This window comes from Phoenix dactylifera, chromosome 17 (genome assembly GCF_009389715.1).
Source record: "Phoenix dactylifera cultivar Barhee BC4 chromosome 17, palm_55x_up_171113_PBpolish2nd_filt_p, whole genome shotgun sequence".
NCBI classification, from domain to species: Eukaryota; Viridiplantae; Streptophyta; class Magnoliopsida; order Arecales; family Arecaceae; genus Phoenix; species Phoenix dactylifera.
The window spans coordinates 11,256,688-11,276,009 of NC_052408.1; the positions used below are offsets into that span (position 1 = coordinate 11,256,688).

At 44.9% G+C, this 19,322-nt stretch overlaps 1 protein-coding gene across 1 annotated transcript; it reads left to right on the forward strand.

Moving 5' to 3' along the window:
* The first annotated feature begins 9,686 nt into the window (after positions 1-9,686).
* LOC103718263 (E3 ubiquitin-protein ligase WAV3) lies at positions 9,687-17,791 on the forward strand. Its single transcript, XM_008806994.4, has 2 exons — positions 9,687-10,333; positions 15,422-17,791. Exons 1-2 carry the CDS (start codon positions 10,100-10,102, stop codon positions 17,333-17,335), a joined length of 2,148 nt encoding a protein of 715 aa, XP_008805216.1. The 5' UTR covers positions 9,687-10,099; the 3' UTR covers positions 17,336-17,791.
* The last annotated feature ends 1,531 nt before the right edge of the window (positions 17,792-19,322 follow it).

Consider the following 19,322-nt stretch of genomic DNA (forward strand, 5'->3'; position numbering starts at 1 on the left):
ATGACCTAACTCTCTGAAAAAATTAATCGAAAATAACTACAATGCATTAGTTAGGCACATTAGATTTTCTTTTTTCCGATTATATTTTCGTTAAGCTTATAATGAAATTAAATGAATCTAGCTTTCCCTTTGTAGGGCGGTTGACTATAAGTTCTTATACATGTGACCAGCATGTTTCGTGTGAATCACAATAATTGAGCAGTCAGAGGTCGCGTGTCTACAAAGCATAGTTTATTTTTTTTCTCATTTTTTCTTAAAAATATGGCGAGAACATGACAACCATGGTTCAAACTTTTCACATTGTTGAATCCAAGTTTTCAAATATATATATATATATATGCCAATAAGATGCATGAAATATATTTCTACATGTTTAATGCATCATTTAGTTGCATAATACAATATGTTATCTCATTTTATGTTGATAATCGACTCATGTTAGGCGTGCACAAGACAACTCAATCCCCCGACGTCTCAATTATGTTGCCAAATATTTTCTCTTTAAAAAAACAAAAAACTGCTGTCCAGGAGGCGCTAAGCCGATCTCCTACATACCGTGCCCCAGTACCAGCAGGTTCCCCCCGAGCCACACATGAGGGAGATCAATCCAACACCAACCTCCAGTAAAAGAAGCAAGAGGCGAAGCAAAGCTCGCCTGGATGCTGTACTCGATGAAAAATACGATTTTTAATCATCCAAATGAAGTCAGCCATTGTAATGCCATTTTCCTTGAAAAGCCACAAGAAGAAACAAATAAATTAAAGGAAGTTGTGTATTTAAGAGTGGCAGCCTTCAGTTGTGTCGCTCGGATCCCTATCTCCATTCGAACATCATCAATAACTATGAGATAAATAATGACAAGAAAAGCGCTAAGGTGCTTCACTGGGTTATTTCTCCATGTGGACGGGTAACAGAGTACGTTTTGTCCCTAAATAAAGCCACCACCAACCGTGAATTAGACCAATCTGAACAAGCGAGGAATCGAGTTGGGCATCGGAGCACTACCACACCCTTATAATAGACAACCAAAAGCGTGAAGGTTGGGATTGGTTAGAAGAAAGCTTACCAACTTTCTCCTGAGCCAACGCTGGTCAGTATCGGCACCAACCATCTGTATAGAAACAGCACCGAGCAATTTTCTATCATAGAGCACGATTTCTCGGTCAAAGTTTGAACTCTTATATATGTACGTGTTAGCGATTGGAGAGAGGTCGAGGCCGCTCACCAGCTTTTACTAAAGAAACTTGAAGAGAAATCAGAGTTTCACATATACTTAATTAAAGCCGTCACGCAGGTCACATTTCACTCAGTTTAAAATATCGTATAAATAATTCATGGGTTTCAGGTACAACCGAAGCTTTCTTTCTAGGCTTATGCTGTGAAATTTTTAGTTAGCTAGTCATCGGATTCAAATCTCATGAAACTTGGTGGAGGCAAGCTTTATGTGGACGTAATAACCACTCACACTTTGCTGTGTACCATAGCATTTCTTACTGCGTAATGGACCTTCTATCAAATTTAGGTTGGCCCTGCATGCGAGCAGATTTAATGTGCGAATCATAGCCTACGACAGTGACGTACGGTTGACCCGAAGTCTGGTCGGTCTGGTGAGGTCAGCTCGAACTCGAACGGAAACCGACCAACCCCACTTGCAATCTAACAAACCGTATTGGACTGACTTCGAAATGTGGACAATTATATACGTGTACACACAGCACGCACGCACGCACGCACTTTTAATTCCCACCCCTCCTTCAATTTTGTGCAAGTCAGTGTTGATGTTCAACAGGTCAAACCAACCAACTCCACCTACCCAGAGATGAAGATGTTGGGAAAGTCACCGAGGGTGGTAGAGACGAACGTTTTCGAGGTGGCTTTGGTGCTTGACTGCTAGCCCTTCACCAACCACCCGGTTCCTCTCGAACAATTGACAGCCTTAATTCCAAGGAGTCCAACTACATAGAAAGTTGTCGGTGTCTCTTATTTTCTCGTCTTTATAATGTTGGATTAATAATGGCTTCTCCTTTTACAGAACTCCCGGCGATGGAGGAGATGTAAACCGCAGTTTCTGTCACCGTCCCATCCAAGGATCCAATAGATCCGATTTTCTTGTGATGGTCAGCTCGTTCTTTTTCGTTCATACAGGTATACACTGCTATGTCGACTCTAATTTGCTTTCTGAAAACTGAAACTGAAAGAGGAATCAGGACGCATGTGATGCCGGGCCAGCCTGACGTGTTCTAAGCTCGCTTCGTGGCCTATCACCCTGCATTCATGGATACGACCATCAACACTGGCATCCAATAGTTAGAAGACTGTGTGAATTTATAAACCAAAAGTTAGAAGGAAAACTAGTTCTACAACAAGAAGCAAAAAATCTTAGACCTAAAACTTGGGCACGTACGACGCCATTAAACCGAACTCCGAGTGCGTGAAAAGGTCTTTAAGGTCGCTCCATGACAAATTATTTTGCTTTCTTGGACGCGGTCAGCACCTGTGTGAACTTATGGTCATCTCAGCCTTGCAGACTCAAGGGTGCATGGACCGTTACAAGTTTCAGTTTCACGTGAAGATGGTACACGTAGAGTCTGACCTGCATTCGCTGTTCGGGAACATTGCTTTCCACAGTCTCTTTTTAATTTTCTTGTAGGAACTTGCACCCTTGTTTCCGAAGAACTTGCACCCACATTTTCTAATGACATGGCGTTTAATTTCTTGCAGCCACGATAGGCAACGAAACTTTCTTGCTTCTGCCTTCTTGAGAGACCGGGTTCGATTCCTGTTGGAATCAGTCTTCAAGAAGACGAGATAGAAAAAGAAAAGAAGGTGGGGAATAGCATCTCTTAATGTAAGAAAGAATAAAAATATATGTTGTAGAAAGCACGAGAACTTTATAACTACCAGTGGTTCAGAAAGCCATTTTTGTTTTCTTTTTTCTGGGCTTGAAGAGCAGAGCGCACGTTTCTTTCACCTACCTACCACCCTACTCATTTATGCTGTCCGGGTGGTGACCCCTGCAAGATTCAACCTTCCATTTGGATCGCATGCCACGCGGCCTCCTCGCACCTAGTAGCGAGCTAAGTTTGGCGTATCTATGCGCAGCAAAAACACGATCTAGGGTGGGGGCTCACCGTAGTTGATTCGCCAATCTCTGAGTTGACTCGTGCATTCTCACCGCTCGTCGCGCATCACGCTTGTGCATGATGTCCAAGTCCCGTGAGCCTCCTTTGTCCCCAGGGCATGCAGCTAGCTAGCGTCATGGCTGTGGTGATAAGACGTTGGCAGCCGACAACTATATATAATAAGTCCATATCTGCCTACAAATTTGGAAGGGTGCCCATCGGTATGGGAGGGAGGGAAAATTTTACCTCCAGCAAGCAAACAAACCCACACTCAAAACGTTAGTGGCTGAAAATTGCGGGGCCAAAAACATCTAGCTCACATGTCAAAACAGTGATATCATATATTTTTTTAAAGCTCATACCCATTTCCGCCATGTGACCCGGTAATAAAGTAAACTTTAAAGAGAACCTACTCTTGCACTAGATACGGTTTCATTTGTTCTGGTTCAAATCCAGTACAAAAGAACTGGACAGTGTAAGACCCAACCCTTTGACCGAAATGAGCTGGGTTCATTTGGCCTAATTAAATTTGGACCGTAACCCAAAAAAAAAAAAAAAATTGGGGCTCGTGGGCCGGCCTGGCCTGAGTGGCCAGGTCCAGCCTAATCTCTTGCAGCCCAACTTAAATATATTTTTAGAACTAATAAATATATTTTTATAAAATATATAAACAATTCATATATAAATAAATATATTAGTATTTTTATTATATAATTTATATGAATAATAAATATATTTTTATGAAATATATCGGAAATAATTTTGGTATTATATATGGTGAGTGATTATGGATTCCTATGGAATACCAAATAGATTTTTTGTGGATAACCGAGGAACACAGCATACTAAACACGGCGATCTTAAATCATCATGGATCAAATTACTCCCAAATAAAGAAAACCGGTATTGTAAGATCATCTCGGTGTTCCAATTTGGATCACCAAATGTCCCCTAAAAGTACTTTGTTGTGGTGCCTGTATAAAGTTTACGAGCATACAAAACATGTTGCATCCAAATGGTTCTCCGGGCACAAGGGGTGCGCGCATCCAGCATTCCTCGTGATCATGGATCAGAAAATTGAACCCATATTAGCATGCACAGGTCGATTTTATTTGGGCTTACACTCCGAAATACATAGAGCTATTTGCTCTTCCGTGATGCAGACAGATAAAACTGTGATCAAGCACTCAAGGGCGAGCGCAGGTTATAGCCCGGAGGGTGATTGATGGGCTGGACCACTAACGGGCCAAGCACTACTGTAGAAAGCACGCTTTCTTCGTTGCAAGGAGCCCCTTCCATGCACGCTTAGATGAGGCATTCCTTTTGGACCGATATTTTTAATGGTGCATAGCTTGCACCGTCATTAAAAAAACAAAATGGATGGCTATAAGCGGCAACGCACCATGTGTGTCACATAAAATCGTCTTCGTCATTTGATGGCAGCCATCGCGCTGGGCCATTCTGTGGTCCAAACTCCAAAGCAGGCATCCGCGAAGTTTCCCCGCCCTTCCTGTTAGCGCCATCCGTTACCATATCTTATGCAGCGATGGGACAAGTGGAGCCCAGCTGTGGCTTATTAGGGCAGGTAATTATAGCCCTTTTATTCATTTATTTATTTATTTCTCGATCGGACGTTGGAATTATAATAAAAAGTGAGGACGAGACAAATAAAAAGAAGGAAAAAGCTAGTTTGCTTTGTGGTGGTGGGTGGGCATCAAACGTTGCATTCTCTGACCCTGTTCATGTTCTTCCTATGGCAACACCAAGTGAGCAATTTAACCCTTGACCAGCCTCAGCTTGGGTATATATGCACACGAATCCTTGCCCACATCTAAGTGGAGATTGCTATAGTCCCACTTATGCTCCATAAAACAGCTTTTAAAAGAAAAGGTTAGGCCTTTTCGATGAGAAAGTTGCCCTCCTCCCAAAGGAGGACACGTAAAGGTCATGTCTTTTGGAGAGAGCATATGATATTCCTTATATTCCGCTCTCTCGCTTGCTTCTGTTGTACTGGCAAGGATTTCGTAAGTTTGGGAAGGAAAGCATTCGTGAAAAGAAGTACAAGGACTCTTTGGTGCCAGGGCTTGGCCTCCTTTCTTAGGCCACGGATCTATCAGGCTTGATTGAGGTAATTCAACACCAAAAGCTGTGAAGCAGGGCTTGCTAAAGCAGCTCCACCGCCACACAGACAACAAACAAGTGACTAATTCAGGAGATTTCTTTCCCTGATGTTCTCCATCTCTCATTCACTTACTTGTCAGAATCGCTGGTCCTTTTATTCATTGTGAATAATTCTAGTTGCAAACTTGGAAGGCACTCTATTGCCATCATTTTTGAAAAAACGAAAAAAGAAAAAGAGAAAGAAAACTGCCGCTAAATCTTACAAAGTCCATGGAGGTTCTTGCAACTCTTGGCTATAAGATGCCTAATGTGTAGTTTGTTGGATTATCCTAGCATGTGAGAGATCCAATCATTTGGTTACCAATATAACCTAGATTCTGAGGCGGTCTTTCCATGTACCAAATTGACCTAGGTTCATGATACTTTGGCTCTTAATTTCTTATATAACATCTTTGCTGATGGAATATATCTCTTTACGGTTCGTCTGTGAAGAGTCTCTTGTGGATGCATGGCCTCACCTTTTTTGGACGTTGGAAATCTTTTTATAGTTGGATCCGTGCGCGCATATATATATATATATATATATATATATATATATATATATATATATATATATATATATATATATATATATATACACACGCGCGCATGCACATATATACATAATTTTCTATCTCCAAGCTATTTAATATTAAAAAAATTATATAATTTATAGATCTATAGTCTATACATCACTCGTGCATCTAGTGGCAAAAAATGGTTAATTTGAAAATATATAATAATATATATTTTTTCTATTATTAGATACATAAGCCGGAGACTTCTAATTATATTATTTTTTAACAAAAAATAATTTGGAGGTAATAAAACACATCCAGTAGCTTAAATCATTGGTGTCAAATCTTGACATGATGCATGCTACCACATGTGATGGCTACTATTGTTTGAACTTACCAACAAGGGCAAGATTCATGCATATAGACACCTATATAAGTACATGATGATTTTTGTTATTTTACGGCTAAAAAAAATCCCCTCTCCTTGTTGGCATAGCTAATTGCACCTCTCTTCCATATGGATGATTTGTCTAAGTCTAAATCTACGTTCCCCCATATTTTTCAAAAAAAAAAAAGAGAGTTAAAATTATATATGGTCATAAATTGTGCAACAACACATATATGCACATAATTGTCGCATCGCGTGGGGTAGTGCAATGAGTGGCAGGCTGGCCACGCACAAAAATCCGATATGCGTCGCATTCGTTCTCTGTTTTGGTGTGTTTAGTCTAACATCAGGGGTGGGGAGGAATCAACCGTTGATAGCGACGCCCCTGCCGCCGCTGCTGATTTTTATGTTGTTCGTGCGAATAACCGTGGGCTGCTGTCGATCGACAAAGTAGCGTGGATGGAAATTCCACGCTCCAGGACATCAAAGGAGATGACATGGAATCTCTATCTCTATGTACATGGGGTTCCCGGGGTGGCATTCTTATCCACGGCATCGGAGAAAAAGGCCTGCTGCCGCCCTCAGCAACATTAATTTGTCGTGCGGCACATGGGATGATGGTGGACCCCTTTCATGCACGTTCCTTTCCTTTCTGCGCCTCCTCTCAACTCTACGCTCCTAGCATGAGATATGGCTTGCATGCAGCAAACCACCAGATCAAGATCAGACGGCTCGAATTGCTGTACGACGTTCGTCATGATGGTGGTCCGTGCTAGCTGGCCCCGTATACCCACATGATTCTGCCGAACTATTCTGTGTTGTTCAGCCGCCGCGCATGGTTCTGCGGTGCATCTTCATCTCGGCTTAGTCTACCTCTTTGGATGAGGCTGCGAAAGTCCTCGATTTGATTCCAAAAGAAGCCATGCATGCGAGTTTCAGCCAGCTCATGAGGATGACTCGATGCAATGCTAAGCTGGTGCGAAAATGGATAAACAAGCTTCAAGAATCGAGTTTGGCGCCCCAAAAATTTCTGCTTGCAAGGGAAATCCCAATCCAAGCACGACCAACCGTAGTCCGGCTTTTACATTGACAGTCTTTAACTGGGCTGCGAGACAAGGCACGTATCGCAGATCAAGCAGGCCCTGTGAACTCCTCCAGTTCTTATCTTCATGCTGCCGGCCAGCATGGTAAGGTCGAACAAGTAAGTCCACGTTGTTGGAGCCGAGCCTAGCCGAGCCTAGCCGAGCCTTTGCCTTTGCCTGGCTAACATTGGTGAAGCCGGGCAAAGTTCCACACGTAATTAATTAATCCAGCTCATCGTGATGCTCGGGACACACGCCCATCACCCCTATCGTTCCCTCTTTCCTCTCCTGGACTCCCAACTTGCGTTTGCGGATCTTATGATAGAGAGAACATCGAGCCAATCCACCGCTAGGATCGAGAAGAAGCTTCTTCCTGTACGTATTGGTAAGCCAGCGCTTACCAATCTCTTCTGAATGGATGCAATTAACTTAATGCAATCAACGGGCCAAGAGATGCCCTCTTCCGGTCTTTGTCCAGGGAAAAACAGAAGGTCTGATGAGCATAATTTACTAGTCTTGTAAAATTGGCAGCAGCCAACCTCGATCATGATCCTATCTGACACCCGAGAAAACTAATATGCCTTTCATGTAGGCTCCATCATTTTCAATAATGACTAAAGTTTTCTTGGGATAGAACGGAACAATAAGAAGCATCGGGCCGCACGTTGATATGCATGTTCTACTTACCCTATGCTCGGGGTATCCACGAGAAAAGTAGACTGTTTCTCCAGGCAGCGTGGGTCTTCAATTTTGCGGGTGGCCTTGATTCCTCGAATTCCGCCCTTCCGAAACATAAAATTTTTAGTTCGTTGAGATCCATCCTCGAGCTGATGGATCCGGCCAAGCAGCAAGTGTACACATATATTTACATGTACATATTATATATAACTTTGCACATGCTGCTTTGCGGTTGGATTGATCCACCCGTTCAGCTCAACGGCGGATCTGATCCAACCAAACGGCTTACAGGCTGGGACATAAGCGCCGAGGGTCCGGTGGGTCGAACAGGAGCCGGTTGCACAAATAACAAGAGACAGCCCGTGATCGCAGAAGATTCCACGTAAAGATTGGCCATATTTTTTCCGGGAAAGCGTGAAACCTGTACTAAATTTGGCGGCACTTGGCGACCATCCTCGTCGCGAACCGCTTGAATCCAGCGATGGGGTTGGTGGTGCTCTATATTCGTGCCTAACTAAGAACCTCCACTTGCGATGAACTGAATCAATTTTTTATCCAAAGACCAAATGCATGATGGGATAATGCGTCCGATGCTCTACCAACGCTAGACATGCAATGCCTCGGTTGGTTTCATATAGCAGATGATTTACTAAATCTAGACAAAAAAAACACGCCCATTATGATTAACGCACATCTCGCACTGTAACATGCATCAACCTAGCTTATTCGAAAGTCCAAGAAATCCCGAAATACAAGGATTCGGCCTCCTTGTAAGGAGGTGATTTACCATATCCTAAAGGAAAAGGTTAATGAGATCCTGCAATTTATCAAAAATGATATAAAATTACGTTCTCCGTTACATTGACCGAGTCACCTCAGGAAATTAAGATCCGGCAATTTGAACAGCCGCATGGAGATTGGAGACAAGTGCTCTGTCCAATGCGAGACTTTTGATTCCAGCAGCTCACCGTCTTATTCTGGGTAGCATACAAAGCTCTGGCGATCACTCCGAAACATCCCAGCCGACGGGTCCATATACCCGTCCTTTCCTCCACGGACCGGATACCAAACTTTACGATATAGGAAAAAAAAACTCGATGCACCGAAATCACCCACTTCCAGTACGATGTGGGCACCTTGTCCACTCGTCGGTGCCCGGCCCCGAGAAAGTATTACTGTATGTACCAGCATCATCATGCATACAGTAAACCATAATTATTGATTACAACGAAGATGCAGGCTTGATAAATAAAATCTACAAAAATCAACTATTACCATCGCCTGCATGCATGCATGATTATATACTGCAAATAGTATTGATAATATCTTATTTTTTAATAAAAAAATTATTTTCTATAATGCAACATATAACCGTGCATCATATCTGATCGTTTTTATGAAAATATATTATGATGTTTAATGAATGGGTCTGTATGGAAGAATCATGATAAAGCTTGTATGGTCATATAGTGCATGCAATAAAAATAATTTTTCAAAAAAGTTGCCGCCCATAAATTGCTAATTTTTTTCTCTGTTCCAAATTATTTTCAAACATTTTTTTAAATTTTAATTTAATTATTATATTTTTTTAGCTCTCGGATGGCTCAGGGCTCATGCACCCTTCAATTCCACTCTCTCCTTATCTCTCCCGGTGGCATTAATTGTTAATAAACCAGGAAGGCAGGGTGGTGCGGGAAACAGAAGGAAAAGTTAACAAATTCCTTCTTTTTCAAGTCCCAATCCCTCAGAGTCTAAAAAGCTGCTCCGGAGGTCAAAACCCATCCCCCTCGGCCCTCACTCGCGCGTTCTCTCTTTCTCGACCGCCAACCCCCTCGCTAATGGCGGCTCGCCGAACGAGAGCAAAACCACTTCCGTCGGCGACTGATTACGTATCCTAGACCTGCCTCTTGGAAAACCACTTCCGTCTCTTCTTCCCCCAACTTCTTCTCTATTTCGAATCCGCCCTCGATCGATTCCCCTGCCCTCCCCCTCCTCCCCCCTCGAAATCTCCGCCTTTTCTTACCTCCTATCTCGAAACCTTTTCTCCGATTCGTTGAAATCTTGTTGGGGGTTCCGAAATGAAGCAAAACTAGTCCGCCTAAGAGATCTTCGAACCCTACCACGAGGCCTCTCGATCCCGTCTCGGCGAAAATGGGAAGCAGATGGAGGAAAGCCAAGCTCGCTCTCGGCTTGAACCTTTGCGTCTACGTCCCCAAGACTCTCGACGACGCCTCGCCGTCCGATTATCCCTCTGGGACATCCTCGGACGCTGCCGCGGTCTCTCCGGCGTCGGGGGCTTCGGATTTCCGCGCCTTGATGCCCTCCACTCCGACTCCGACCTTGTCCGGCCTCCGGCTTTACAAATCTGGAAGCAGATCGTCCAAGGTCTGGCCTTTTTTTGCCTCCGATTTGCGCAAACCTTTCTTGAAATTATTCATGATTTAATTTGTAGTTTTTTTTTTAATGATATCGTGCTCAATGATGACTGTTTATTGATTCGTTCGGAATCTGGCGATCTGGGTGAGCTCAGTCTGCAGTGGTTGAAAAATTACTTTTTTTTTGGATGCCTTATTGAATAAATTTTGTTGATGCTTCCGGTTCCGCTTTTTTTATATGGGAATGGGTATAAATGAGTTGGTGGTCTCTTTTTGCCTTCTCTTTTGGTGCTGTTGTATCAAATCATGGAATTGGGATGGTGGCGTCTTGTTGCTTTCTTCACGCGATCCTTTTTGATTTTTCTCTTCTTTTTGGGGGCATGAAATTTACCAATCCCACTCCCTTTATGGCCCAGTGCCATTTTGCTTATCAGGCAAGGGCCCTTTCCTTTCATTACCTCCGCCTTACCCTGAATTAAAAAGTCTCCTTTACTTTGGAACAGTTATTTGTGGGTATTGGCTAATGAGAACAGGAGGCCATCTTAAGTCTTAACTAGTGGGGCAGACTAGGTAAAGGGTTCATAATTTCATGACAGATGAAACTTAAGAAGGTTTGTTGATCTCATCATTTGGTATTTCTCTTGGTCAAAGATTTTCTAACTAAATCAGATTCCTGCTCCAGCTATCCTGTTTGCTGTTCATGTTCTGCTTTACAGATTTAGTTTGAAGAACTAAAATAGGTAGCAAGATCATATATGAGGTCTACGTAATGATTTGTAATTTTAGCTCTTTGTATCTTAAAAATCTTCTGCATGTTGAGTTACTGAAATTGACGAACCCTTTCAGGGTCTTCAGTTTGCCTAATAATAAGAGCAACTCTCGTGTTCATGTCTAGAGCTGTTCATTATGTTACTTTTGATGGGTAGGCCGCCAAGGTAGTAACATGAACTTGGGTGCATATCCTAAGGCGAGGATTTAAAATTCTGTCGCAAGATGGTGCGTATAGTGGCCTAGGGTATATACCTAGGAGAAATCAAATGTTTTTATTGGTTAATATAGATGGATTAGCATTCACCGTACTCAGATTGTAAGTGCCTGATATATTATTATAAGTTACTCGATAGCCATGCTTGCTACTATGATTTCTGCAATTGTCAGTTACTCTGTGGGTTTGAAAGCAATTTAAGTGTTTCATCATTTTTTTCCTAAGCTGACTGACGTTATATGCCAAAAATTTTTGGCTTTCTATGATGTGCATGATCAGCAATAATTTAAGCTATTCGTATGATGTTTATAAATCCTTCAATAATGAGGATTCTTCAGTGTGCACTTTTCTGTCTGGAAGAGTGTATCATTGAAAAACAGATGACTTCTCTTTGTTGCAATAACATGTGCATCCTTTTGTTTTACAGTTAAGAAATTTTGCTGTTTTTTTTTTTTTTTTTTTTTGCTTAAAACGGGTGCTTCAAACAACACGTGTCCGAATGCACCCAAGAACATCAAAATACAAAATCTCGCGAAGTGCCGATGGCAACTCCCGCTCTCCTGCCCACAGGGCGTATCCTGAATGGTGTGCTGCATATGCAGCTACCCAGTCAGCCGCCCCGTTAGCCTCCCTGAATACATGCTTAGCCTCAAAGGCCACAGCATCCCTCACCATCATCCTAATATCCCGGATCAGAGGATGGTCAGTGCTCTCCCGCCGAAGCCACCCAATAACAATGGATGAGTCGCCCTCCAGGATGATCGAGCTAGCCCGTAATACCCGCCGCGCATGGTAAAGGCCGGCCCAGGCAGCTCGCAACTCCGCCGCAGGCACTGATGTGTCGAATAGCCGGCAACCGCCCGCTGCCACTACCCTAGAGTGAGGGTCTCGTATGACGAAGCCGGCACCACCTCGTGTACCACTGTCTAGTACAGAACCATCAAAATTGACCTTGAGGAAACTCGGGGGTGGGGGCTCCCAGGTGAAAAACACCGATCGGAAAGCTGCCTGAGCAGAGCAAGAACCCCAGGTGTCCCGAGCTATCAAGGTCGTATCTGAAGGGCTGGTAGGTCTGGACTCCATCGCCAGTACTCGAGCGGACTCCGCAACAAACCTCGGCGACATCCTACGCTCGCCAAAAGTGCGAGCGTTCCTTGCCAACCAGATCTGGTGGGCGGTGCAAGTCGCTCGGATGGCCTCCTGACATGTCCGGGGACTAGCCAGCCACTGACGTATCATCTGTAGGAACAGTCTCCTCTCCCGCCAAACCACCTCTGGGATATCCGTCCACTGCCATGTCCGCCTCGCCCAAAAACATCCAAATAGTACATGATCAACAGACTCATCCGCACCGCAGGCCCCACACTCCGCAGGGATCCCCAGACCACGTCGGCTCAGCACAGCTCTCGTCGGAAGGCGGTCCCACATCACCTTCCATAGGAAAAGTGCTGCTCTTGGATGGAGCCTAGACCTCCAAATCCAAGCACCGTCCCATCCACTCTCATGCTCGCCCTGAATCACCCGGGCCAGATCACCCAGCCTAACACTGGCCCTGCATGAAGTGCTCCAAACTCTGACATCTGGGCCCTCGCATCCTGGTACTGGCAGAGAAAGGATCCTCTCGGCTAGATGTGCCCCGAACAACTGATGGAGTCTGTCCACGTCCCACGCTGCCCTCCCTGGTGCTAAGAGGTCGCACACCCGGAGCCCTACTGCTGCCTCGAAATCCACCGTCGTCGGCCAATATCTCAAGGGGATGGTATCCACCCACGGGTCATCAGTCACAACAATAGTCCGGCCATCGCCCATCAGCCACCTGGTATGAGCTAACACAGTCGGCAGGTACCTCCCAATCTCACGCCACATGAAAGAGATGCGGCGACCACGCCGTGCCACCTCGGGGCTCCCTCGACCATATCTAGCTGCCATCACCCGACTCCAAAGCCCATGTGGCTCCAACAAAAAACGAGCTGCATGCCGTGCAATGAGTGTCTCACGCCGCTCCAGAAGGGACTGAACTCCCAGACCACCCTCACTGGTGGGCCGGCATACCCGCTCCCAGGCCACCAAATGTACCCCACGACCCCCACCATGGGACCCCCAGAGGAAGCTCCGGAGAAGACGTTCAATCTTCAACAGAGTCGTCTTAGGGACCACAGTGTTGGCCATGAGATATACCGGCATGGACCCAAGCACCGATCTGACAAGTGTCAGCCTCCCCATCATGGATAGAGATGATGCCCTCCATCCCTCCAGCCTACTCTCGACCCGCTGCACCAACTCCGAGCACTCCGCTACTCGTAGCCTCCGGCCTGTGATGGGAACTCCCAGGTAAACCAGAGTCCCCTCCTGCTCGGGCATCTGCAAAATACTCCTGATCTCCTGTCTGACTCTGCTCTCTGTGCTAGGGCTGAACTGGATAGCTGACTTCGTGAAGTTAATTCTCTGTCCGGATGCCGCACAGTAATCTGCCAACACTCTGCGAAGTACACGTGCCTCCGAACCCGCGCCCTGGACAATAGAAGACAATCATCAGCAAAAAGTAGGTGAGAGACAGGTCCCGCCCCCGGGGCTGGAACATAGGACTCCAGCTCCCGGCTTACACACGCCCTCTGGAGGGCACGGGACAATATGTCAGAACAAATGATAAATAAGTAAGGGGATAAGGGACATCCCTGCCGCAACCCCATAGTAGACTCAAAAAACACCGAAGGAGTGCCGTTGACCAAAATAGAGAATCTCGGCCCCTGGACACACCCTAGGACCCATCCAATCCATCGCCTGTGGAAGCCATAAGCCTCCAGTGCCCTCCGGAGAAAGCTCCATCTGATCCTGTCATAAGCCCTCTCCATATCCAGCTTGACAGCCATCAGACTGCCCCGCTTCGATGCTCGCTGGAGATCCCACATCATCTCCTGAGCCAGCATGACATTGTGGGAAATGTTCCTTCCCGCAATGAATGCCCCCTGCTCTTGGTTGATAATGCCCGGCAGTAGGGGCTTTATCCTGCCCACCATAATCCTCGCCACAACCTTGTACAAGGTTGTACACAGACTGATGAATTTTGCTGTTTTCCTTTGCAACTTCTTGCATCCTTTGACTTCATGAATTTTTGAAATGTATTATATTATTTTTGGTATGAAGAAGTTATAAGATATTTTTTGCTCTTCTACAGAACTGTCTGAGCATTTCCGAGAAATTAGGACGTGATTCCAAGTTTCATTATGGAATTTTAAGTGTTCTTTGCCATGCTTGTATCTCATGATTTTATTTACTTTATTCCCTTTCTTTGCAAGCATTTTTTTTTATTATCCTTACTTTCATGTTATTTATGTCCTGCAGGCCATTGTTTCCCCATTTTATGTTCCTAATTAATCATTGCCTTTGTTCATGTTATTGATTAGGTGTTTCTAATTGTCAACCCTCTAGTGTTACGTTGGTTTTTCTTTATTTGTGTCATTTGGGTATCCACTAATGGTTCATGTATTTGTTTCTCTTGTTCTGTTTGATTTGAACAGTAACATCAACTCTGAACACAATATTTATATACAAAATTCAAAATTTTTCTTACTTCAGTTGATTAAATGTAAATGTATGGATTGAGGTCTTGCATGGATGTTTTTCTTGTTGCATATTATCAAAGTGACAGCAATGGAATTAATGTTGTTGTTGAAAAAACTTAGGTTCTTTATTGCTTCAGTATTTGTTAGGAAGCTGGGGTAAGCGGCGCTTGGACCTTGGATGAACTGTTAACTAATCATCACTATTGTCATCTCCAGTAATCCTTCAGATTGATTGACCTCTTTATTAGGTGTTAACTTGCTACTTTCAGGAATTTATCTTGTTGTAAGGCGAACTGAGTGAAACATGATCATCAGAAAAGCTGTCTTGCTAGATTTGTATTCACAATGATATTGCCACCACTGCTGACCGCTCCCTTCATTTGTGTGTCTGATTATTTTTCTTTTTACATGGTGCTTGAATATGCCTTGTTCTCACGTACTGTTTATATCACATAACTTTGATAGCTGCTCAATACTAAGGTTTTAATGTGCACGTGCTTTGAAATTTTACATTTTCTGAGTTTGCGCTGTATATATTTTTGGTTTTCAGAAAACATGTGCTATATGTCTAGCCTCCATGAAACCAGGAAATGGTCATGCTCTCTTTACTGCAGAATGCTCTCATACCTTCCATTTCCATTGTATTGCTGCAAATGTAAAACATGGGAATCATGTGTGCCCCGTTTGTAGGGCCAAATGGAAGGAGGTACCCTTTGGAGGGCCCCCATCCTCTGAGTACCCTCATGGAAGAGCGAGAGTTAATCCAGTCCATTGGCCTCAAGATGATGGGTATGTGAATGTGCTGCGGCGGCTCCCTCGAGTTGAGTCTTTGAATAGGCAGCATCATCTGACACCCCTCTTCCACAGTTCAGAACCTATTGTCTTCAATGATGACGAGTCTTTGGGTTCCTTATCTGAAACAGCTAAAGAAACCCAACATGGATGCATGAGAACGGTAGAGATCAAGACATACCCAGAATTCTCAGCCATTCAACAGTCAGATTCTGAAGAAAACTTCACCATTCTAATCCATCTCAAGGCTCCACTTGCTCCCAGGACACAACCATGCGGTGGAAATCCCCATGGGAGCACTAACCTCTCGAAAACCTCTCGAGCTTCTGTTGACCTTGTAACAGTGCTTGATGTCAGTGGCAGCATGGGTGGTACCAAGCTTGCATTGCTGAAGCGAGCTATGGGGTTTGTGATTCAAAACCTTGGGCCCTCTGACCGGCTTTCTGTCATTGCCTTCTCATCAAGTGCTCGCCGGCTCTTTCCCCTTCGTAGAATGTCTGAATCTGGCCGGCAGCAGGCCGTGCAAGCCGTCAATTTGCTGACATCTGGTGGTGGGACTAACATTGCTGAAGGCCTCAGGAAGGGTGCAAAAGTGATTGAAGATCGTAAGGAGAAGAACCCTGTCTGCAGCATCATTTTGCTCTCTGATGGGCAAGATACATATATGGTCACCCCGACTTCTGGCGGTGCTCAACCAACGCAACCAGACTACCGATCACTTGTTCCGTCCTCCATTCGTGGCGGCACAGGTTATCAGATACCTGTTCATGTATTTGGTTTCGGTGCTGACCATGACTCTGAGTCAATGCATTCGATCTCAGAGACCTCTGGTGGGACTTTCTCTTTCATTGAGACCGAGGGTGCAATCCAGGATGCTTTTGCACAGTGCATTGGTGGGCTTCTGAGTGTGGTGGTTCAAGAGATGCGTGTTGGTGTGGAGTGTGTGCATCCGAATGTTCACCTTGGCTCCATAAAATCTGGTGGCTATGGCAATCAGGTCAGAGATGATGGTCGGAGTGGATCTATTGACGTGGGAGACTTGTATGCAGACGAAGGGAGGGATTTTCTGGTGTCCGTCGATGTTCCACCAGCCTGTGAAGAAACCGTGTTGCTGAAAGTGAGCTGTGCCTATAGAGATCCTGTGTCAAAGGAGACAGTGAACGTGGAAGGCGTGGAGGTGAAGATCTCAAGACCGTTGATTGTTGTGGAACAAACGATGTCGATTGAGGTGGATCGTCAGAGGAACCGTCTCCTGGCTGCAGAGGCCATGGCTGAAGCAAGGGCTGCTGCTGAGCGTGGCGAGCTCTCGGAGGCTGTCTCCATACTGGAAGAACGCAGGAGAATGCTGTCAGAATCTCTGGCAGCACGATCAGGGGACCAGCTGTGCCTGGGACTTGATGCGGAGCTGAGGGAGATGCAAGAAAGGATGGCCAGCCGGCAAAGGTATGAAGCATCAGGGCGGGCATATGTGCTGTCAGGATTAAGCTCACACTCATGGCAGAGAGCAACGACCCGTGGGGACTCAACAGATAGCAGCCTCTCGCAAACCTATCAGACACCATCTATGGTCGACATGCTGCAGCGCTCCCAGACGATGAGTCCTGCATCTCGGCATCCAAATATACAGATGCGACATGCAAAATCATTCCCGGCACGACCGCGGCCAAGGTAATTTTGCATATTTTACGTGGAGAGGAGAATTCATCCCGGTATTTTTGTTTAGCACTGCTTTTGTTTTTTCGCTGCTTCTTTGTTTTGGGCACTATGGAAGCTCGGGGTTCAGCGCAGAAGGTAAAGAGAAGGAGATTTTGGAGGGTTATTACATTGGTGATGGGGTATATTGTTAACTTGTAAATGAATAAGTTTGGGTTATGATACGGAAGGAGCGTGGGAAAGATGATGGTTCAGTTCAAGTGGGGAAAAGGTGGAGGGTTATTAACCTGGGTGCTTTCTCTTCTGTCCTCTTGCTCTGGTTTTGGTGGTGTACATAGGAGAAGGGAGGGGGGGTATAAGCTAGTGATCTTGGGAATGCGTTGTCCTCGTGGGTTGTATTCTTCTTACGATATATGTCTTCTGTCAATTATGGTTTAAGTCTACGGGTCCTTTTCTATTCCTCCCACATTAATTACATACTGCACTTCTCGTTGTTTTTTTTTTTTTTTTTTTGAAACGGTTGTTCACACTACTCTAACATGAGTACAGCCTTTCTCGTTGTTCTACTTTTCGAGATGGGAGAAAAAAGAAAAAAAGTGCAGCCGCATTGTGTCCAAAAAAGAAAAAAAGTGCAGCTGCATTGTCTCTGGCAGATTGATGGTTGGATTTTTGGAGGATTGGCAAGTGAGCATCCATATTTTTGATTGATCCACAGCGGAAAACATGTCCTCAGAACATGCGTTTGTTCCGTGCTTCAAAAAAGAAACACCTAGAGAAAATCAAGCAGGTGGGAGGGACCTGCTTCTTATTCTTCGCACTGCATAGAATCGTTGTCTTGGTAGTATAATTGTACCAGACACATGTTAGCATATGAATCCGAATGTTTTTAGCTGATGAAAGATTTTGCGCGCGAGTCGATTCTATGCCATCCCTGACCCTGATTTAACCAGTGCTGAGGACCAATTTGATATTGGTGTCAGGTGAGCTTTCATCCTGGCATTGCAGTATGTATGGCTTATTGAAGTTGTATGAAGCATGAGATCGGGCACGCTGAAATTATGCACTTTTTCCCGTCATTAACTTTCCAAGCTGAGCATTTCTGCGGATGGGAGTGCCGGGATCAACGAACAAACCAGACGAGCATTTCTATGGACAGGGCCAACCACGCTTTTTTTCGTTAAAATGCAACTTCTGAGCATGCAAACGTTTGGAGGTGCTGGACTCGGAAGGCTGGAGCAGGTCGACTAGTTTCAATGTCCGATAAACATCTTCCTCTTTTGGTGGACTGGATTCGTTGAAGTTTAATTACGAGGAGTTACCTCGTGATGCCGCAGATGGCCAATAATAGAGTTGTCGTGAAAATAGCGTGGCTGAGAGGGGACTTTTCCTGTGCCGCGCATTCACGGTTTAAGGTGATGGTGGTCCGATGCTGCAAAACTAGAACTGCTTCCCTCTCCTGAAGGCGAGAAGAAGAGGGGTAAAATATAATTGGGCTTGAAGCCCGGGGTTGGGCCTTTTTTTTGTGTGCGTGCGTGTGTTTTTTGGGTCGAAAACCAGCACTCTCGAAGGAGGATGTATCAAACAAAGACGAGGCGACAACAGCTACTAGGCGACGTGCATGTGAAATCAAAATATACCACTCCATCCAGCTCACGTTGTCGAGAGGAATAATAACAAATATTCGTTTGTCGAGTCCCCGGCTGCGTGCGAGCTCAGCACCTCAGCTCATTCACCTTTTGCATCCTTAGCGTACCCTACCCGATCCGTTTTTTCTTTTCCTTTTCCCCCGAAACCGCCCGAGATTTGAATGGGCAATAAAATCACTTCATGAACCTTCAATCTTATATGGCGCATAAAAAGTAAAAACCAGGTCCAGGGAGCGTCCAGCTGCCGATGGTAGCCATCGTTTCTTATTGACAGGTGTGCCCGTCCCTCGTCTTCTCCCCAGAACGCGACGGACGAAACTGAGAATGCGATGACTCCCTTTCTTTATTCTTAAATTTCTG